Source organism: Cyprinus carpio, chromosome B3, assembly GCF_018340385.1.
Source record: "Cyprinus carpio isolate SPL01 chromosome B3, ASM1834038v1, whole genome shotgun sequence".
In the NCBI taxonomy this organism is placed as follows: Eukaryota; Metazoa; Chordata; class Actinopteri; order Cypriniformes; family Cyprinidae; genus Cyprinus; species Cyprinus carpio.
The window spans coordinates 30420550-30443239 of record NC_056599.1 but is presented as its reverse complement, the minus strand read 5'-3'; the positions used below and the strand labels follow the sequence as shown (position 1 = coordinate 30443239).

At 37.1% G+C, this 22690-nt stretch overlaps 3 protein-coding genes across 5 annotated transcripts; all 3 read left to right on the top strand.

Moving 5' to 3' along the window:
* The first annotated feature begins 3319 nt into the window (after positions 1 to 3319).
* Positions 3320 to 8656, top strand: hoxb9a (homeobox B9a). The gene is made up of 2 exons (XM_019093461.2): positions 3320 to 4046; positions 6490 to 8656. The coding sequence occupies exons 1-2, from the start codon at positions 3533 to 3535 to the stop codon at positions 6723 to 6725; spliced, it is 750 nt and encodes a 249-aa protein (XP_018949006.1). The 5' UTR covers positions 3320 to 3532; the 3' UTR covers positions 6726 to 8656.
* Positions 8657 to 11628: 2972 nt separating this feature from the next.
* Positions 11629 to 16665, top strand: LOC109078150 (homeobox protein Hox-B8a-like). Of its 3 annotated transcripts, none has more exons than XM_042720737.1 (3): positions 11629 to 11770; positions 13867 to 14750; positions 15523 to 16665. In XM_042720737.1, exons 2-3 carry the CDS (start codon positions 14327 to 14329, stop codon positions 15834 to 15836), a joined length of 738 nt encoding a protein of 245 aa, XP_042576671.1. In that variant the 5' UTR covers positions 11629 to 11770; positions 13867 to 14326; the 3' UTR covers positions 15837 to 16665. The 3 variants fall into 3 exon arrangements, with proteins under 3 accessions (XP_042576671.1, XP_042576669.1, XP_042576670.1); XM_042720735.1 differs by having other exon boundaries at positions 15520 to 16665; XM_042720736.1 differs by lacking the exon at positions 11629 to 11770 and having other exon boundaries at positions 13684 to 14750; positions 15520 to 16665.
* Positions 16666 to 17849: 1184 nt separating this feature from the next.
* Positions 17850 to 22132, top strand: LOC109089362 (homeobox protein Hox-B7a). Its single transcript, XM_019103479.2, has 2 exons — positions 17850 to 18390; positions 21381 to 22132. Exons 1-2 carry the CDS (start codon positions 17967 to 17969, stop codon positions 21638 to 21640), a joined length of 684 nt encoding a protein of 227 aa, XP_018959024.2. The 5' UTR covers positions 17850 to 17966; the 3' UTR covers positions 21641 to 22132.
* Positions 22133 to 22690: the final 558 nt, after the last annotated feature.

Here is a 22690-nt window from a genome sequence, read left to right as displayed (position 1 = left end):
GAATGAGGATATATTGTCGACTTCATACTGATTTAATAATCCTTGCAAGCGAGCCATTCTCACTGATCGTGCTTATGTTATTATTGCAGTCATCACATCGTGTAGTTTCTTTCTTTGACATATTACTTACACACTCAGTAACTGGCATATATAATATTACAATTTTTTTTTTTAAAAAATAATGAAAACATGGCTACAAGCGTTGGTTGTAAATCTGATCATTCACAACACTGCATTTCTTCGATAGTTTTCGCCTCCTTTTTCAAAATGGCTTTTTTTTTTGTTAATTTTTACTTCACATCGGTGAGTTGGCAGATACAAGTCCTGCACGATTTTAAAACACATTTTAAGTTTTAAAAATTCAAACACAATGCCTCAATTATTCTTTTATAAATATTCAAATGTTTTAGGAAATGTGATGTTAATCATTTCTGATTACCTGTAAAATTTTGCAGAGTAGTATAGACACCTTTTCATGCTGTATAAAACACAAACCTATTTCATGTTTTTTATATAAAAACATGATCTATAAAAAAAAACGCGTTTCTTTTGATCTCATCCGTGTAGAAAGTTGGTTAGCCTATTTACTGTTGTACTAGGTCTGTTGTGTGTATTCCTAGTCAACTGAGCAACTGCTGTCTCTCTGGGTTAATTTGTATTTTTACTTAAATCTTTGTGTGAAGCTTTGTGTGTGACTAGCCTGCCAGTGTAGTTTTCAACAGATCGTTGAAGATCTAAGTTTTTAAATTTTTTTTTTTTAATTTACATTTTAAATGTAGCTACAGGGAGGGATAATTTTGCTAAAACAGTAATGAATGGTCCAAAAAACGTTTACAACATATCTCATCAATTTTGTCGTTTTAGAATCTGTTGTGTTAAGAAATATACAATTAGTGACAAGTCCACAAACATATTTTTTTTTCATAGGCTTTATCATATAAAAAATCTGTGATATTTCTTTAGAACAAACTCATTAGAGCAGTAGAAAACTTAAGATATAGAAAACCTTTTAAAATGGATTTTTTTTATGATTTGAAATATACACGTTGCGGTAACGTTTCCAGAGTGCCTGCTTGTGATGACCAATAGCGTGCAACAATATTGGTAAATATGCTATCATTGCTGAAGTCATCGGTAGGCTATACCAGCGAAAAATATGGCGAAATTCGAAATTTTACGAATTCTTGCGACATGTAAATTCTTATTACAGCACTAGCCCATTAGATACAGGAAACTCTCCATACTGAAGGTGAGACGTGCAGTTTGACCTTCCAGTTAAGGACCACTCTTCTATACTGAATAAAATAAGAGATGTTTAGGGTAGGCCTACTTATAAATAGTTATTAAACGGTGTTGATATTAAGACATTTTAAACTTTGCTTTGAAAAGGATACATTAATCTCTTTGTTGCTTATGCCTTGATTAGGCCTACTTGAAGAAACTTCATGCTAAAATATAAAACATGCAGAATGTGGACAAGAAAGATACTGAGTCATGCTTAACAGTCAAAGAAACCTAACACTATAACGTTTTAAAAAATCTCCTACAGATTAGGCTATACATTATTCTAGTTATTCTTTAAATTGATATTTATTTGCAATACCTGTGGTAAGATTTAACATTTGTTTGAATGAAATGTCTTTGTTTGTTCAAAAGAGGTGTTGTTTCTTTATAAACAGGAATATGTTAAATAAAATTGTATTTTCTGTGGTCACATGCTGCAAACAGTACACAAATTTCACTAAAGAAATACTTGAAACTTTGTATGCTCACCAGTAGGCTTTTTTTTTTTTTTAGATTATCACATCATACATTTTAACTAGCTTGATAGTATGTAGCATGTTCCACGGTATGCTCTGAATGGTATTCATAGCATAGAGGCCTAATTTTACGTAATACGATCCAAATAGATTACAATATAGGCTTAATGTGTAGCTTTCCATACAATTTTTTTTTTTTTTTTAGATTGTTTCCTTTTCTCTAGTAATTCCAACAGAAAGAAGAGATTCTTGAATTCACAATGTGAATTAATGCACATGTGACGAGTTGATTTTACAGGGTGTTGTTAAATGCCTTTTTAAAACGGCTTGTGATTTAAGTGCATAGACTTTTCCTGATGCAATTAACATTTTAGTGGTTTTATAGAGTCTATAGCGCAACTTACTGCACAAATGTATCTTATTATGCAACATGCCCTGTTTACCCGTGGTTACGGGTGTTGTTATAAACCTAGCACGAAGCTAATTATGGGCTATCTAAACTCACATGAAATAAGATGGTAATAGTTGCTTTAATGTATTTTTTCAGTTGTAATTACTTTTGTAAATTTATAAGCATAATTTGCTGTTGTCCTTTTGCTGAGGCATAACAGCATAATTTGCTCTATTCATTCTTATAGTTTAGGGGCAACTATTTATTTGGCACGGCCAAGACAAGACAGTGAAATCCTCCCTGAAACATTTGACAAAAAACAAAAAGAAAATACAATTTATCTATAAAAATCAAAAAAAAGAAAATACTGAATAGTGTGAAATGAGCGACTGAAATGAGCTACAATATGGAATACTACAAGGCCCGAAGTAGTACACGGAGTCGTTCACGGTCCTCGCCACAGGCAATATATCAGGCCTATAAAAATCAAAGCTGCCTGATGTAGTATTTTATTATAGTATTAAACGACCAAAAAAGTTCAAGTAGTTTCTTCCATAAATACAAGGAGATTGTCGCACGGTGGTGTTTAATACCCTCGTTAAGAAAAAATGACTGTTAATTTCCCAATAAAGCTGTTCATTATCTCAACATACTCCTATTACTCCAAGAAGGAAGAGGTTTGCCTCCTCGGAGGTTTAGACGTTTAATCACGTGTGGGGGTACAATATTTTAGTGAAAAAAATCAGTTGAGTAAACGTTATAAGCAGACGTCAACGCCTTAATTTGGTTTTTGTGGTGTCTTTCAAAGTCCTTTTAAATATCTCGATAAATTGCCTATATTAAATAGTTATTGTCATACATTTTATCAAGCAAATATGATCAAACTCCCATTCAGCACTTATGCTGTAGATCACGATATAATGCCACATCAATTCATAGACAAAAATGTTCTCTCACTTATTATTGTGGGCCATTGCCCTGCATATGCATTTTTTTAGATATATATATATAATGTCAAAACGTTTCATAATTTAAGTTGACATTTTCCTGACTGCTTGTAGATATCTGGAGATATATAGACACGCTCCCATTTTGCATATTGCATAAACAAGACAATTTATTTAGATGGGAAATATAGAGAGCGTAAGAGGAGGAGAGCTCCGTACAGCCTCTTGGCGGATTGATTTACACCCCATTGACGCTTTATCAGGCTCGCGAAAAAAGTCTGACCAATCACTTCGCTCGGAGCGCACACCATAGCAGCCCGGCTCTACTTTGTTGGCGAGCGAGTAGAGAGGAGTACCGTAAAGAGGAGAGTAAAGCACATTTCTATTGTACATGTTTTCCCTTTAATGAACAGTACGTTATATAATGTCCGAGAATGTCAATTTCTGGAACTCTAAGCAACTACTATGTCGATTCTATCATAAGTCATGAGGGAGAAGATCCGAACGCGTCCCGCTTCTCCAATGTACAGTACTCCAGCGCTAGACAACCGGGACCCGGCGAGCATCCCGAGTTCCCCTCTTGTAGCTTCCAGCCCAAGCCTCCAGTGTTCAGTTCGTCATGGAGTCCATTCAGTTCCCACGCGTCCAATGGCTTACCCGCGGTCTACCATCCGTACATACCGACGCAGCCAGTGCCTTCAACGGATACTCGATACCTCCGCACATGGCTCGACTGTGCTCCGAGAGCAGAGCCTCTGCCTGGGCAAGGACAGGTCAAGATGGAGCCGCTCCTGGGACATCTCGGGGAACCACCGAAACTAGTTGGGCAGCATGAGTATATCTTGGAGTCCTCTACAGCACGAGAGATGAATTCTAGTCACAGCGCCGGGTTTGAAGACAATAAGGACATATGCGAAGGCAGCGAGGACAAAGAGGGACCGGATCAAAGTAAGTTATAAACCTAGGAAGTGAACACTCTGTAAAGCGTTTAATACTGTCATAAAACTAGAACAAAGCAACGGAGAGCAACAGAAAGCTCACGCAGCCAAATATGATCATAGCATTCTCAAGTCTTCGCTAACTTCTTCTAGGTTTTTATTATTATTATTTTTATTATAATTATTTTTATTTTTTTTTACGAATCTATATTTTTACCCAGATATATATGATTTAGCCATGGTATACATATAGCATCGCTGAGGACTGTTTTGCTTTGCCCGGTTGGTCACGTAGAGGTTTCACACATTTATAAAACAAGCTTTGTTTTTCCTATCATATTGTTTGCGTTTATTTCATTCTTGAGTAACTTTTACTATATTCCTTCTCTTTCCCTATCGTATTTGCACGTCAATCCACTTTAGTGCACCAGCCAGTTTTGGGTCGGCTGTAAACAGCTTGCCTTTTTTTTATTTATTTTTTTGTGCAATGACTCTCCAAAGCGTCTCTTACTTATACTATTGTGCAAATGTTAGTTTTATGTTTAGTAACTCTTGGTTAGCAAACATATTATGTGGTTTATTCACGTTTCATCTGAAACTTGAATTAATTTATTTTATCTAATTCTATTTCTGTGTAAATATAATTGACTGTATATAAGCCCCGAGGTCAAGGTATAGTTTGAGTACCACAAAATAAATGTAGTACTGCATAAATATGTTTTAAGCGGTAAATCTGGTTGCTGGGGGGGCTCATAACCATGTAAGATTATCTATTGCCAAAGTATTTCAACAAGTTCAGAAATGCATCTTAATTCTTAGGGATTTGTTCAATAAGTTTTCGCAATTAATTTGAAAAGGCCATTGATTTTAATCCGTGTAATAGACTGCAGCACTGTGAACTAATGGAATTGTGCGCAATAGAAATCCCCAATGTGCTACCCCGGGCGGCATTCCAGAATAAACTGTAGGCAAAGGCAATGATGTTGGGAGTTACACGTCTAGCTTTGTGCTCATGGCTGCCCATGAGAAGGAAAAAGTTATAGCTTTTAAGTCTATTAAGTTATCAGAGGAGCCAACATCCCCATTAATCGTACGTGAGTTCCTTGGGATATGTTGCGTTAAAAAATTATCAGAGTAAAATACGATTCAGTCCAAACATGAGCAAAAGCGATCCTGAGGTCAGATGTGCATTGTCTTTGAAAACGTTTTGATCAAATTGCCTACATGCAATAAATTAAATTCTAAACTTTGTGTAGCTAATTTGTGGATTTTGATTAATTTTTATTAATGGAAACGCACGTCACTTTCCTCATCATATAGCATGACCCTCTTAGTGTTTCATTGTTAGGGATCACATCTTGCAAGTCGCAAGTTATACAGACGTGTCCGCGAGGCCTCTAGCTGACATGACACGCTCATTAATCATTTTATATGCCTGTATCTCATTCCATCATTAGGATATACAGTTGCGTCATAAGATTTGGGATATCGTAGAAAGCTGGTGTATGTCATGAGGCAGAAGCGACGGAGTTTCCACGCATAGGATGGGAAACAAATACAAATCTACAAATACGTGGCTTTTTCTAACATGCAAGCATGCACCTTCAATCTGTCAAGCACCTTCAAGCCCCTGAAAAATGGAGTTATGTGCCAAACGAATGTTTTTCATTCGACTAGTATGCACTTTAAGAGCGTATGAAGCACCAGCATGGTAGAAATTTTCCCTTGACGTCACTGAACCCACACAGGTATGGAAGACGTGCTCAGGTGACATCAATTTCGTCATCACAGTGAATCTGGAGTCGCTGTTACATTCAGCTTTTCCATGTGCATGTTAACAAAAGTCAGCACAACGGAATTTTTTCAGCCTCCCATCTGCATTCCCGACCAAACCACTGAGGGAGAAGACGTCTCGTTAGAGATGCTCTTCCTCCGTAATTCATACCACATTTCTCCCTAAAAAGGAGATAATATCATGTCACATGTGACCACATTTTACAATGCATTCCAGTATGGTTAAAATCCCTGTAGAGTTCAAAATTAAACCTTTCTTTCCCCTCAATCCTTTTCTCATTTTATTTTATTTTTCCTCAGTGCTTTCACATTCTCTGTTGCAGGGAGATGAATGAAATGGATTATCACAGGTGAACTAAGATGATACGTTTGTTGCCTACTGGTGGTTTTACAGTTTAAGCGTAGAGGCATTATTTTTTTATTATTGCGTATCAAGTTAATAGGATGAAATTGCTTTGCTTTCTTATATTTTCATCCATCCTGGTGTTGGTTTTCATGCATTTGTAAGTGATGGCGCCCTATAGTACTTTATTTTAATAATATTCAGTCTTCGTGAAGGCTGTAGCTTTGAGTGCATTGTGAAATGTGTTTCCTGTTTCATATTGGAATGTGTTCTAATATTATAATCTGCTCTTCTTGTTTTTGACTGTCATTTGCAGACGACCCATCTGCAAACTGGTTACACGCTCGATCATCCCGGAAGAAGCGATGTCCATACACGAAATATCAGACCTTGGAGCTGGAAAAGGAATTTCTATTCAATATGTACCTCACCCGAGACCGGAGACACGAGGTAGCTCGCCTGCTGAACTTGACAGAGCGACAAGTAAAAATATGGTTCCAAAACAGAAGGATGAAAATGAAGAAAATGAATAAGGACCATCCCAAAGAATAATAACGCAGACTGGTGCCAGGCGTTCAAGCATTTTACAAAGAGTCTTTTAAATCTGGAAGCTGATGCAAGAAGGTTTTACTGCATCAAAATGAAAACGCACACACGCACTCACAAACCATTTCCCGCATGACTGGACAGTGTTAAGCATATAAGGAAGAGATGAGATGATGCAGAGGAGGGGGAAAACGTCTTGCCATCTCTCCCTTCTTTTATTGCATTTTATGACTTGTGCGTAAGAAACACTTCATCAGGAAATGAACAGGTGATAAGGAACTGTTTCAACAGGCTAATAACAGCTGAAAATTGTTCTTTTTATAAAGCTGTTCTCTATAATACTGCATTTTTCATTATTCCTTTTGTCATAGACGCGTGCTGACATAAAATGTATTTAAGAAAACATTCAATATACAAGGGAAGATTGGCTTATCTGCAAAGCATGTTCACGTGTTTGCTGAAGACGTGAGCTCTCTTTCACAAAATTATTATTATTATTATTATTATTATTATTATTATAAGAGCGAAATAAAACAGCATTTAGGTCATAGTGTCTATACCATTTGTGAACCGTTTATTGAAGTGTGCTATGCTAACGGTTTTCAAAAACCTTTTGAAATTTACGATATTATAAAATAGCTCCTTTTGACATTTACTTGTGCACAGAGATTTGTGGTAGACGCGCACTTATAAAGTGTCTTGGTTAATTCGAATGTATTAATAATAGTAATAATATTTTCTATATTTGCTTTCAGATCTTTTCTTTAGGCTATAGCTTCTATTATAGTTTCGTTCAAATAGTATTTGTATCATTTGGGGTCAAAATCAAGAATCAAACTGAAGTAATTAAACACGAATGAAATTAGTTCTTTCTTTCTTTCTTTCTTTCTTTCTTTCTTTCTTTCTTTCTTTCTTTCTTTCTTTCTTTCTTTCTTTCTTTCTTTCTTTCTTTCTTTCTTTCTTTCTTTCTTTCTTTCTTTCTTTCTTTCTTTCTTTCTTATTTTTTCCCCCTTCAAATATCCCAAATAATTCTTTTGAAAATTAGAGTTCAGTTTCTGAGTGTATGTATTTGTAGCGTGTCAGTAACCATAGAAGTAATTCGTGCTTAAATGTATTACATCCTTTAATACAGATTTGGTCGCAGTTGTTTACATAAATTTGCGCATGCCTCATATTGTGTAGTTTTCTTATGTACGTGTTATTGGAAAAGCTAGTATTAATTCGAAGCTGTTTTATGTAGGGTCTAAGGATTGTTGTTTTAATTTATTGTAAATACGTTAATAGTTTTTTTTTCTTTTAAATGGAATGTTTCATATGTTGTAAAAAGAATTTAAAAAATAATTCATACTTGAATGAGCTGATACAAGTAACCTTTTATTTTTTCCTATTTTGTTTACACGTTCCATGCATATGTCCAGAATCATGTCCGTTGTCCATTGTCAGTGATGTTTTTTTTTCTCTGTATTTGCTCGTATCTTCATATGGCTTTGTTGGTTTAGAGGTTTGTTTTATGTTTATTGTGATTTGACTTAACAGAAATTGAGCGCGGCTATCTTCATACATCAATTAGCTACTTCTTAGATTGTTAGATACAACAGTTTCTCACTTTCTTTAACGCATGTCTATTCAAGAAGACACAAACACACACACACACACACACACACACACACACACACACACACACACACACACACACACACACACACACACACACACACACACTTTTTGTGATAGTTTCTAACACACTTGTTTCATGGCTTCTGTACATTTATTAAAATACAAATAATTAGGCATCACCGGACCTTAACCCGTAACGTAAGATCTAAATTGTATTTGTACACGACTGTTCTCTCTCCTTTTGTGTTATTGTTTTGTGTTGTTAATCTCTGCTATTGCACTGTTGATGCTGGACTCATTAAAAGTTTACACATAGACCACACACGTTTTGTTATTCTTATGGACAGAGCTAATATGCAGGTTGGTAAAAGATACACAAATAAAATATAATCTAAAATGTAATATTTTTTCTTCTTCTAAATGAGTGCACAGTCTGATATATCACTGCAACAGAAACTATCTCGAAATCTAAACATTCATCATGTAATTAAAATAAATATGCGTGGCTGTGCATGACATATGTATCTTTGTGTATGTTTTATCGATAGCTCGACACAAGTATTTGCTCCTTTTTATCATTACCATTGTTGTTGTTGTTGTTGTTGTTGTTATTGTTATTCTTATTATTATAGCACATGTCAACTCTTTACCTTATCTGGTGTGTTCGCCAATAATTGCCCTTTGTTTTTCATTGTTAACAGCCCAAAGTTTATCTCATCCTTTTTGTGCTGTAGGGAAGGACATGCTGTAGTACTCTACTTTAATGTTTACTGCATTTTATAATGAGAGTCATATGGTGTAAATATGATATCGTGCGCTCAAGCATTCATCTTGAATCGGAATGAAGAAACGTGCAGCTCATATGTGGAAAGAAGAATTACCGAGAATAACAGTGACTCTCACTCATCTTTGCTTTGGCTCTCTTCTTAACGTATTATTTGACTCCCCTATGATATTTGTGGTGTTATATTTGGCTATACCGCATCCTCCAGATGCAAGTTATGCATCAGGAGTCAAGAAGGATATTTTGCCTGCAGAGGCGATGCATGATATATTATGCAAACTAAAAGTGATAAGGTATATATCTAAATGTTTCAGACTCTGAAGTTCTAGACACTCAATAATGCAAGAGCAGAAGCCTACTGTTAGCAGAGAAAATGTGTAGTGTCAAATGCGATGGCAAATATGGTCATATGTAGTTTTATTGGATTAAAAAAAGAATACGATTAATAAAAATTCAATGATTTGACGGTCAAAATCCTAACAATTATGCAATTGATGCAATTGCAAATTAGAAGAGAAAAGGAGACAGCTAAAAAAAAAAAAGATCTGCATTCAACAGATTGTAACAATTAAATATTTTTGAAGACATTGCCAGTTGTCCTGGCTCACAGATGTGTGCACTAATTCAGCCTTCGTCACATATTAATTCAGCTTAAGTCTGTCCTGGTGATTCTAGGGCTGAGAAGAGAGTTTGAGTCCTGCCACGCCATTAACGCCCTTTATTTTGGTGTTTTGAAAGGAAACAAACTGCAGAAAGGATGTACGCTCGATGTTCGGAGGAAATGGGAAGTCGACTGTCATAAAAAAGAGAAAGAAATTCAGTGTGGTGTGCCGCAATAAAATAATATGACTGTAATAAAACTTTATAGGGTATACATCTCTGAAGGTTAAGAACTAAATGGCTGTAAAGCAAACACTACGCGAGAAAAAATGTAAGAAAATGTGAAAAACGTTTAAGGATTCTAATAACTGTAAGGCAAAATAATTTGCGTAAACACTGTGTCTCCATTGGGGGAGCTTGTTTTTTTCTTCCCCTTTCTCGCATTTGTCGTTTATTGTGCACAGCGCGTTTGTTCTTTAGCCGTTCAGATTCCTTACAGAGTAGGGGGTCGGGGTGGGTGAGATCTGGACTTCCACATGAGAGCCCTGAGTCCAATTCAACCCTTTGTTCCATTTCCGAACGCACTGCAGTCCTTATAGCGGGCCATAAACTGCCACAAAAAGGATTTCTGGCGAGACGTCTGGGATGACCAACGTTAATTTGTTTACAACCTTCGGGATCGGGCTCGACTTCGCCATTTTGTGGGTACACATCCGAGCGTGTCTTGGTGATACAAAGGCCGGTTGCTAAAGATAAATATTTCATTCTCTCAAAAACAAAACCACACATTACATCAAATCTCGCCAACTATACCCTAGATTCCCTAAAATGTAGCACGAAGTATGTTCATTATTTTAGTTTAAAATTCAGATTGTTAAATCTGCTTTATTGTAGGCTATATATGAATAGCAAAAACTTAAGAATTATGGTCATGTCGTGGTGTGTGGTTTGGTGGTATAGTGTAATATAACTACCTATATTATCAATGATGTGAATAATAATGTCATAAAGCTTTCGAATAAATAATAATCTAAATATTTTTCTTTCTTTTAAGAAATGAATCTCTGTAATTGAACTCAGAAGCTTAAAGACCGTCAGTATCGACAACCATCAAAAGGAAAGACAACATGATAATGATGATGATGATTACTAGTAGTATTTTAATGATACTTGTGATACAATAGTACACAAGAACATAGCCCAAATTAAGTATTTATGCATGGAAATGTTATTTCGTGAACTGAATATTTTTTTTCTAACAGTGTGCAAGTAGACTAAAAAAAAAAATATAATAGGAGGCCTAGCATCAGCGTATTAATATTAGCCCGTTGTTGTTATTAGTAGTAGCCTAGTACCAGCAACGGTTTGGTAATGGTACTTTAATAGCGGTAATAGTACTGGTTGTACATTAAAATAGTGTAACCCAAATAAAAATTGCATATCACGGACGGAATTCTATTGAGCGTTATTCTAAATTTTAAGGTTAATACAGTTTAAAATATTAACAAAATACCAGTAAGACAGAAGTAAAACTTTCTTTCATTGTTTTTTTTTATGGTTTAACATTAGTGTAAGGGTTCGAACCCTATGTAAATTACTTTTCTAGATATGATGAAAAACACATAAGACTAGATTCTACAAGGGTCGGTTTTAAATGGATTCTTGTTATAGAGAATGAAAATAAGTACTTAACATCATTGAATTTGCACTTACTGAGCTGTTAATTCGCTCATTCTGTTTTTATGTCCGTTGTTTATAGAACCATTAGCTTTTGAACTTCCGTCTCACTGCAGCTGCATTTGCTCATGGAGTAACACACAATTGCCGCTTGATGGCAATGTTGTTCCATCAAAAAGTGACTGGCTGGTCACCCTCCACCCCCAAACCGGAAACACTGGGGCCAAAACATTTGCAGACATGTGCAGTATTACACTTGACTAAAGTAAGGTTCACACAATTTCCCTCTGTTACAGCGGAGCTTTTGAAAGAGACGAAGAACATTAACTTCAGAGGATTCTTCAATCTAACTGATAAAGATCCTGAGAAACAAGTAGACCCGTTTTACTTTTTTCCCCTTCTTTAAATGTTAGGATACAAAAACTTATCATAATCATTGATAAGTTGTTGTAGGGCTAGCTAATTCTGTTTAAAGTTTTAATTTTAATAGCCTAAAATATATTATTAAAAGTTTCAGCTCTGCTTATAAGAAACTATTACAGTAATTTTAAAAGAAACTGAATCAGTGTAGCCTACTTTATTATCTGCTCCATTTTATATGAGACCCAAACATTTTGAGATGTGATGATTCAGTGATTGTTTTAAATGGTAATAGGACGATTATATGATTAAGCAGCATAAGATATAAAGTCACAACACAAAACTTGGGTTAGCAAATGTTTTATTGACAGCAAAAACAACAACAACAACAAAAAACACATCACTTGACTACCGCTATTGCAGAGATTCTAGAAATTGTACACACAATAAAAGAAACACAAAAACAAACAAACAAATACATACATATAATAGTATGACGTTCTTTGACACCATTCATTTCATTATTAGATCCACTACCGACATATTTATGAATGCTAAATTATTTACAGTTGAATGTCTGTCATGCTTATGCATTATATTTTTTTTACTTTTACATCAGAATTTAGCATGCGAAATTCTAGGTTTGACTAAAGCCGAATAATAAGCTTTATTGGTCAAACGGAGAGACTCACGCTCGGTAAACTCCTTGTCCTTGTTAAGAGATAACGGTTTAAGTGTAGAACAAGATGTGCGTGACTGCCGCTTATATAGAAACATTAACATTGAACATAACTCAAGTGTTGAAATGTAAATATTCCGTATGACTATTCATATAGCTAGTCAACATAAAGCTTCAAAAGGATTCGTCACATTGAGGTGATGATTTTGGGAGAGGCAGTAATTTATTACAGACGCAAATGAAGTTGTAAAATGACAAGCACCAACAGCATATGTGTCATGCAGATTTAAAAAATAGAGAACTTTCTTGGCTTTAGGTGAGCATTTTAATTCAGTGTATGCTTACAAAAGACAAATACAAATATTGGTTGTTACACATAACAAATGACAAAATCTTCAATTTTTTGAAAATATGAAAAGTTATATAATAATATAGCTAATCAGTTTGTAATCAGAATTCAATATTTTTTCTCCCAAATCAAAACGAATCCAGAAAGATTCTTAAACGGCTACAAGCACGTAAAATATATTGTTTGTTTAATTAATTCATTAATTTTAATTTATTTATTTACAGATTTTTTTTTTTTTTTTTTTTTTTTTTTTTTTTTTTTACCATTAGAAAATTCCATGCAAGGTACTTTTCACCCCTCGGATTTTCTAGGTAATGTTAATCAAATATACTCATGCTAAACACAATGACAGACTGTATGGAAAACAAAACGAAAATGACAATTAAAGGACTTACTATTTCTGCATGGATAAAATCCGGAGTGAAGCATTTACAGCACCGGTCGTAGAACCTCATAAAAACCTAACAGCTTTTTGATGCTCTACGTCAACAGCAAACAGTAGGGGCGTTTATTGCATTTTATAGTTTGTTAAACCATTTACAACCACATTTGCCATTACACCTGAGGTGCAGGTCCATTCCAACATCCTCATATATCTTTAAATATATTTATATAAATACAATTATCAGAATATTAAATATGAGCACCTCGCTTATTTTCGATGCGCGCGCCTTGTTCGCCGCAGAGGATGATTTTGTAAGTTTAAGCGTTCTTATATAATGTTTAAAGGATGTCTTTAAACTGATGCCAATTAAATCGTGTACCTTTTAAAATTGGCCATCTCGACCCTGACATTTAAAAAAAGGAGACTCGACCTCGTTAGATATTTGGAAATTAACGGGTAAATATGGATCACTTTAGGTTGTCTGTGATGAACATGCAAAAATCAATCTTTCAAAATGGTTTGGAGTGGAGAAGTTGAGTGGGGGGAGGGACAGAGGCTATACACTTGATCTGATGCAAAGCGGCAGATTTCTCATTAACTTACCCGCTTGAACATATTAATGTGCATATTCTCCCCTCCTCTCTCTCCCTTGGCCCCCCTTCCCTCTCCTGCTCCCTCGCGCTCTCTCCCTCTTAGCTCTCTCTCCCTCGCTTTCTCTTTTTCTCTCTTTTTCATTCTCAGACTCCCTTCATATCAGAATCGCGCAGAGCGGTGTCCGTGAAGGGATGCGAGAAGCCAATGGAACGAGGAACCGATAGAAGATGCAAACGATCGTGAAAACACACAGCAAAATATGAAACTTCTCATTTGCAGCCGAGTAAACAGAAAAACTGGTTGGGAACTGGCACCCTTCACTGGAATTGTGATGCTGGAACTCTACAGTGGGAACATGCCTATGGAAGCTTTAGCTAAGTTGTTTTAACAAAGGCATACAAACGCAAACCGTTCAGTTTTTGGAAATCAAGGCTTGGCTGCTGCATTGTTTGTTACCTCAGTAACTGTGAAACTGACAACTCTCTGAAGATACTGCGCTGATATATAGACATTCAAACGCAAACTCTTGAACAAAATCAGCTCAAACAACAACATCAAAAAAATGAGCTCTTATTTCGTCAACTCTCTCTTCACTAAATACAAAAGTGGAGACACTCTGCGGCCAAACTATTACGAGTGCGGATTTGCTCAGGACCTAGGGACGAGACCCACCGTCGTGTACGGTCCAGGCACCGGGGCCACTTTCCAGCATGCCCCTCAGATTCAGGAGTTTTACCACCACGGCGCATCCACGCTCTCCGCAGCTCCTTACCAGCAGAGTCCCTGTACAGTAACTTGTCACGGCGAGCCGGGTAACTTCTACGGTTATGATGCTCTCCAGAGGCAAACGCTTTTCAGTGCTCAAGACGCCGACTTGGTTCAGTATAGCGACTGCAAGCTCGCCGCGGGTGGCATCGGCGACGAGACGGACAACACAGAGCAGAGTCCGTCGCCCACACAGCTGTTCCCGTGGATGCGACCTCAAGGTGAGCCTCGGTAGACAGAAAGGCCGGCCAACTCGCGTTGTGTGTGTTTGTGGAAGTGACATAAACCTGGGTTAGCCACACGAAACAAATCTCAGTGCAATTTAGGTTTAGAATTGCATTTCCTGTGTGCACGAGAGGAGGGGGGACAATAGCCGTTTTTATTGTTTTATGGTATTCAAAACTTGTGAATCACTTTACAGTTTAATGACCCTGCCATAGAAACACAGGAGAGTGGGAGAGAGGAAGAAGAGGGCGAGAGTAAAGCCCCTTCTTTTCTTGCTGTTTCCATGTGTGAGATTTTGCCCCACAGCTGATCTCTCACTTCTCACCCAGGTCAACGTTTTACTGCAGCCTTTAACGACTTACAGTGAGCCCTGAGTTTATTTCACTACACAGTGGTCGTTTCACAATGATTATGGCATTTATGGCTGTGCCTAATCCTTTGAACATGCTTTCTGACGAATCTACTACGGGGCTAGTGTTGCTCATTACTGTGTATTAGTGTCGTGGTAGCCTACTTATATTTGTAATGGAGGAGATTTTACATTAATTACTGTGGTAGGCTGTGGGAAGTCTCCATGGTACACTAAAAGCCTACCCATAAACTAAGAATGTATCGCGATTACCTATGTACTGTAGATGTTCGTTTCGCGTGGAAGTTGCCTTTGTGGAATGTTGGTTCAAGAATATGTTTAAACTTGATTGTAAAATTACGATTTGGCGCGTATTGTGAGCTCTGTCTAACGTCTATAAACTTCTTTATTGCCAGTAGCTGCCGGACGGAGGCGAGGCCGCCAGACCTACAGCCGCTATCAGACGCTGGAACTCGAGAAAGAGTTTCTCTTCAACCCCTACCTAACACGCAAGCGGCGGATTGAGGTATCACACGCTTTGGGACTGACAGAACGACAGGTCAAAATCTGGTTTCAAAACCGTCGCATGAAATGGAAAAAGGAAAACAACAAGGACAAGTTTCCAAGCAGCAAGTCTGAACAAGAGCAGATCGAAAAAGAGAAACGGGAGAAAGAACAGGCATCCGGGACACAGCCAGCCGGCGAAGACTGCGACAAGGCAAAACAAATGTAAAGCGGATGCGTGTGTGTGTGAGAGAGAGTGTGTGTGTGTGTTTGTCTGTACGTGTGTCAGTCAATCAAAACGGCAAAGAATAAATAGGGAAAATAAAACAGGACAATGTCGAAGAGAATAACGGTGTTTGCATGGGAGGTTTGTCTCACAGAGAGATTTTAATCAAGTCGAGTGGTTCCATCTTTCACTCGAGGAAGGAACAGAAAAAAAATGACTGGGACTAGACGAATGACTCTACACTTAATGTGGTGACCACAGAACTTCAGGAAGACGAAGGACAAGAGGCATTTCTACTTTTTAACTGTTGTTCAGAGAGTATGATAGTGTTAAAGCTAGTCTCCTTTCTTTGTGAAATAATTATCGTGGAACTTAAGTTTCTATTGTTAGGATATTGTCATTAACAATTACCTTGGCAGCTGTATAGTTTTTAAGTTAAATGGTGCACTTTTAACTGTTCTCACTTATATGTTATGATGATGACGTAGAAATTAATGACTTCCAACAACATGAAACTGCCTATTTATGCCGTAGAATCTCTTTTTACACGTCTTTGGTTCTTCTTAAATCGATGGTATTTTTGTTGTCTTCCTTTCATGGGGTAAGCATGCGCACAGTGGATTATAAAAATGAATAAACGTAATAAAAAATAATTTTGAAAATTATGTCATGTGACCCATGTTTACTATGAATCCAATTGTTGTCGTTCACCTTTACTGAAGTAGATGACTATATGTTTTGTTGTCATTCTTGACTGTATTCTAGTGTCTAAAACTGGAGGAATCCGGCAGAAATTGGACACAATAAAGTTTACAAGCGACAATCCCTGGCACCATGTATCCAGGTTACCAGACAAGATGTTATGTTAAAACATAGGCCTCGATTTCAAAGAATCCATACAAATCAAAACCAATTCTTTTAGGTTACCGAATTTGACATGATGTTATGTTAGACCCCACTGACATAGGCCGGGGTTGATTTCAAAGAATCATTGTAAAAAAAAAAAATTATGTTTCCACATTTGTACATCTCAAAGAAAAGTCATGTAGTGATTGAAAAAAAAAAAAATTATGTTTCCACATTTGTACATCTCAAAGAAAAGTCATGTAGTGTTACAGTCTGATGTTTGATTTATAGTTAGATACGTGAACTAAGAGAGAGGCGGCATGTGAAACCACAACTGAAAACCCTCTTATCTACTTTGTCAGACCAACACTGTAACACAACACGATATAATACCCCACTAAACAGAAACAGACCATGTATAATCGTGAATCTACATCAAAAATCTCTTAAAACGAAATTTCATCTTGTTGGACTTCTTTAAATGTGGGTATTTGAGTTATGGGACCACGTCGTGTCAGGTGAATTACTGTCGTAAGAGTATGGGGGCTTCTCAAACATTCAGAAAGAGTAAGTTCCACGACAAGATTCAGAGCTCTCGCGTGAACATGTTTGCTAACTATGTAGGCTACAGGGAAACTGTTTGGAGTGCACTGAACCAGTCCGTCGCCATGGAAATGGCTAGTTGGCGGTGACTGTTCAAGCTTTAGGGATGCTATGAAGCAGAAACTAGTAAGGGCCCGAGTCATCATGCTCTTGACACGGGCACACTGTACAGACATTGCAAAAATGCAGTAATGGAATTGGGGTATGCGCAGGAGCGGTGACAAGAGAAAATAGTGTTGAAAATCAATACAGAAATAAATTGGTTTCTTGTTATTTGTGTGGTTCCTAAATCTGGACAACCTGAACTCATTTATAAGTTTGTACAACTCACAATTATTTATTGCTTGGCATGGATTTAGGTGATTACAGAAACCTTCTCAATAGCCTATCGATTTGTGTGTTCTCCTTTGCGTTTGTGTTGAGAGTAGGTACCGTTGGCTGTAAGTGAATAATTTAACAAATTTATGTGGATGGTCAGCTGCGAAGCCCTTCTCCACATTAGACGGGGCTCTGGGAAGACGCACACCCATTGGAGGATATTTCGTCACGTGCTGCCCATCACGTGGCCCCAGAGGAAAAAGGGGTGATTTTCTGTGTAAATCTAGACTGTAATTCTGTAATATATCATTGGACCTCGTAAAACCGACACTAAAACTTCTTGGCATATAAATCACTTCTCAAATTATGAGTTCATTGTATTATGCGAACGCGTTGTTTTCCAAATACCAAGTGGCGAGTTCAGCCTTCTCTTCAGGCGTGTTTCCCGAGCAAACTTCTTGCGCCTTTTCTTGCAACTCGCAGCGGGCCAGCGGCTACGGCTCGGCTTCTACCGGTGCACCGGTCTCCTCTACATCTTCTGTCTCCCTGTCGAGCATGTACACGAACGGTGCTAGCCTTTCCAGCCAGACTCAAGGCATTTATCCCACTGCGTATGAGCTGGGAGCTGTTTCGTTGAACATGCACAGCTCTCTGTTTGACCATTCGAGTCTAGCTATGGTGAACGCTGGCGATCTCTGTAAAGCGCAAAGCAGTGGTAAAGAGGAGCAGAGGGGCTACCATCAAAACAACGAAAACAATCTCCGAATCTATCCGTGGATGAGGAGCACAGGTCTGTGAAAACTGAATGTTTCTTAAGGACAGGGGTGTGCGTCTGTATATGTCTGAGGGGGAGGGAGACAGATTAAGGGGAGCGACCGAGTCATTTCAAAAAGTGTTCTTTTCCTCAGATCTTTTTTTATGACTAATTAGTCGCCATTATTTTAGACACTCTAGCACGTAGTTTGTGTTCGTGGAAAAGGGAGGGGACGGCATATGAAAGGTTTTGATGAATTACGTTTAGCTTTAGCAAAACCCCAAGATTCTGCTGAGATTGTGTGTCATGATTGCATTGCTGCGTGTACACATGAATCCATTTTTAAGTATGTTGGCAATCACTGGCGTTAAAAATTCTCATGTTTTCGATATATAGGGCGGGGCCTTGTATTTCTAGGGTATGTTACAGCTGCATCGACCTTTGTTTTAAATTACTGTAAGAAATGTAACCGTGTCTGTGCGTGGAAATGTGTGTGTTTTATATATGTAGCCTAGGCTATATAATGTGCATGTATGTGCCTGCGCACGCATGTGTTTGAAATTTCACAAAACATAGGACTCAAGAGCTAGTTCTAATATTCGCAACTAATATTCGCTCAACAGTGGTTTTTAACAAACCGTCAGCTTTTCGTGGGAATAGCACTTTTCTCACATAGCCACCACACGTCCCGGCTGACGTAGGCCTATTTGAAAAGGAGGTAGACAAGTTCTCTTTTAATGATTTTCTGCGCCTCTCAAGACACTCCCCACGAGCACCGACGTTCCTATCAGTCAACTGTCAACCTGGGGCGCTTCTTCTCTTGTTAGCTCCCAGTGTAAAAATACAACAACATACATAGTTTTGAAACAGATACCTCATTAGCAAAGTTGTTGACATTTACTGGCAGCTAGTCCTTGCGCGCCTTTGGTGTATGTATACATTTTTGTTCTACGTCATAGTTTTGTGTGAAATGCCAATGTCATTTAAAAATAATGCATGCAGTTAGCCTATCTTACTTTCGTTGTACAGAGAGATACGACATTTTAAATCATTTCCATTTGAATAATATCCGCAGCCAATCGATCGAATTTCGTTTGCAAACAGGATTAAGCTTTTTTTTTCAAATAGGGGAACTGTATTGTTAGCATTGTATTTATTTTATTGTTTAGGAAACATTAGATTAGTCCACCGATGTCCTGCCATGTCTGCTGCAAAGGCCACATATTTGGTCTTATGATACGGCAAAAGTGGTGTAGATAGATGCATAGAAGGAAGTCGGGCCTTTCAACAAACCTTCACAAGTATAGGCTAAACACATATAATCAGAAGAAGTAATCATTTTGCCCCTATACATTTTTACATATCAGACACATATGCTGGGCCTTGTATCTCCAACCACTGGGTTTTGTGTCTTTACTAGGCTACTAATAAAGGGCCAGCTGCCTTTTCAGTTGATTTCGTGCTTTGATATTTCACATAGATGGTCTCTGTCCCTCGCTTTATTTCTCTTTCACTATTCACAGGCAGACACATTCACACACTGACCAGATGAAATTCTGTTTCCACGTCTATCATTCAGGAGCCTGTGGACCCTGCACAGTGACCGAGTACAATGCTCTTCCTTGTTTTAACTCGTGTAAAAGCATTCGTTCTGCGAGGACACATCATTTATGCACTTAATTTATACCTCTTAAAGGACGAAACAGCTGTGTCATTTTTTATGGATTTCAGTACTAAACTTGTATTTCATTCTCTCCATTTCTCTCATCGCTTCTGCTTTTCACTCAAATTCAAATGCTTTTGCACAGTTTGTGCGACTAGTATCAACAAGAAGTGACACGGTGTTGCCGACAAGACGGAAGTAAGGTACAAACGACTGAAAAGTGCAATAAAAAGTTCAAGAAGCACACAACCTCAAAGCAGTCCCCATTTGTCCACAGTATGTTGGAAACGGAAACGCAGGGACAGCAGAAAGTCACTGACCGTGCATGGACAAGGTTGTGAAAGTCTAGAAAGATTTCTTCTCTTTAAATGTGCATCCAAAAGATGGATACTTTACGTAGATGGCTTCTTTATCTAGATGGATAGACGGACACTTCGGCGCTTATGTGTAAGGGAACTAGATCATGTTGTTGACTTTGGTCATGTTTAGAAGGAAGTCTGAACGCCAGGGCTCCTTTAGAGTCACGGGAGTGTGCAAGCCAGTGAATTTTCTTTCAGAAGGGGTATTTGTGTACTTTCATTTTGCTTTTGAATTACAGTCCATATATTTTTACCTTTGATTAGCTACTGTTGTCTTAACCTTAAAACCTAATGCTTAAATAGTGGTCAAACGCATGGTTAAATTACATATGTGTGTTTTGTTTTGCTTTATTTTTATTATAGTTTGTGACCTAAATCTAAGCAATAAAAATACAAAATATAATTTAGAGGTATTTAAAACGTTTGAGTTTGATGGCCGCATTTTTAAGGTTTCAGGACTAATAACTGTTTGTTATGTGATGGCTTTTCGCCTCTGCAAAAAGCTAAAAAGTCGCTTCTAAATATTTATAGTCACAAATCTCAATTTGTGAAAATGTGTTTGTATAATCACTGGCCGCTTTGTTTATAGGTACGGCAATAATACACCTACAAGCAGCAGCATGAGTTTTGATGACTCTTTTCCCCCACTCCAGTGTGCAATATTGCTGACAATAGCCTACTAAATAGGCTAAGTCGAATCTCTTTTTTTTTACATTCACTCATTGAAGTGTATTTTTTATACCTTAAAACTGAACGTTTTTTTCGATCAGTAGCTATATCATATTTAAATGATTTTTAATTGTATTATAAGTCTTTCGATTTCATTCACACCAATGCGGACAATGGCTGAACTGTTTTTTTTTTTTATTTTAAATTTTTATTTTTCATTTTTTATTTTAACTATCGATAAAAATTTGAACACTTCATATTATTCTTTACTAATGTTGTTGATATGCATATATTCATGTTTGTTGCTTTCTGATCCCCCTTTCGCATCTCCACAGGTGCAGACCGGAAAAGAGGCCGTCAGACATATTCCCGCTTTCAAACATTAGAGTTGGAGAAAGAGTTTCACTTCAACCGTTACCTTTCACGACGGCGGCGTATTGAGATTGCACACGCCCTGTGCTTGACCGAACGCCAGATAAAAATCTGGTTTCAAAATAGAAGGATGAAATGGAAGAAAGAGAACAAATCAATGGGCCACTGCTCTCCTGCTGCTGACCAAATCGGGGGCGACGAGGAAGAGGAAGATGATGAATAGCCACGCAGGTGGAAAACATAAAAATAGACTTTACTAGACTATGCTATCGATTCAACCTGAGTTGGAAAAAATACATGCTACTTATAATATTGTAGGTAAAATGTCACTGTCGTCTACCTATGTAACTTGTGTTAAAGGTGTTAATGTGTTACATTTTACATTTACATTTAGTCATTTAGCAGACGCTTTTATCCAAAGCGACTTACAAATGAGATTAGACTATACTATAGTAAATAGTAATACAAGTAATTTTAAAACGCATTTTAATATAGTTGTATATGTTTAATACTCATACTGTATATGTATCTTAAATTATACATATGATTAATATTAGTGTTAATAATACTGGATCATATATTTCATATATTTGTGACCTGTTACGATCGGCCTAGTCACTGTGGGGTCAGACACAGAAGAGAGCAGGCTATTTTTAATGATTTCATATTTTGATATATCCCTATTCTGTATCTATGTGTAAATTTCTGTCTGCTTAAACATCACGGCAATTCTGGCTACTAGATGTTTGAATTTTTGCCTCTCGGGAAATATTATTTTCTGTCCCTGTTATATTTTGCGCAAGTGTTAAAATAAACGAACTGTACAGCTGGCTACTAGATGTTTGAATTTTTGCCTCTCGGGAAATATTCTTTTCTGTGTTCTTTGCTTGCTTTTCGAATCGAATTAAAATCACAATAATGTTGAGCAATATCCCTGAATATGATAAAACCACGAGCATGTATTTTAATATTTTTTAAAGACCCATACCTTTTTTAAATGTTGCCCTAACAAGCCATTCGAAAATCCGCCTCTGCTTGGTGTTTTATATAACAACAACAACAACAACACTATTAATAAATAATAAATAGAAAAGTCATAAAAAAGGAAGCAACCTCACATGTATGTCAACTTTTACGGTTATTCTAAATTAGCTAATTTCTATTCACTATCAGTTTAAAAAAATCCATGAAACAAGTTTTTTAAATTAACAGTATATTACTAAACTTTTAGCAATATACTAAAAAAGCTTATGTTAATACTTTTATATTATTG

Excerpts from the sequence above, each read along its gene's own strand:
- hoxb9a (XM_019093461.2), top strand. The coding sequence starts at position 3,533 with ATGTCAATTTCTGGAACTCTAAGCAACTACTATGTCGATTCTATCATA. Across the intron at positions 4,047-6,489 it reads CAAAGAGGGACCGGATCAAA|ACGACCCATCTGCAAACTGG; the intron begins GTAAGTTATAAA and ends TGTCATTTGCAG.
- LOC109078150 (XM_042720735.1), top strand. The coding sequence starts at position 14,327 with ATGAGCTCTTATTTCGTCAACTCTCTCTTCACTAAATACAAAAGTGGA. Across the intron at positions 14,751-15,519 it reads CCCGTGGATGCGACCTCAAG|TAGCTGCCGGACGGAGGCGA; the intron begins GTGAGCCTCGGT and ends CTTTATTGCCAG.
- LOC109089362 (XM_019103479.2), top strand. The coding sequence starts at position 17,967 with ATGAGTTCATTGTATTATGCGAACGCGTTGTTTTCCAAATACCAAGTG. Across the intron at positions 18,391-21,380 it reads TCCGTGGATGAGGAGCACAG|GTGCAGACCGGAAAAGAGGC; the intron begins GTCTGTGAAAAC and ends GCATCTCCACAG.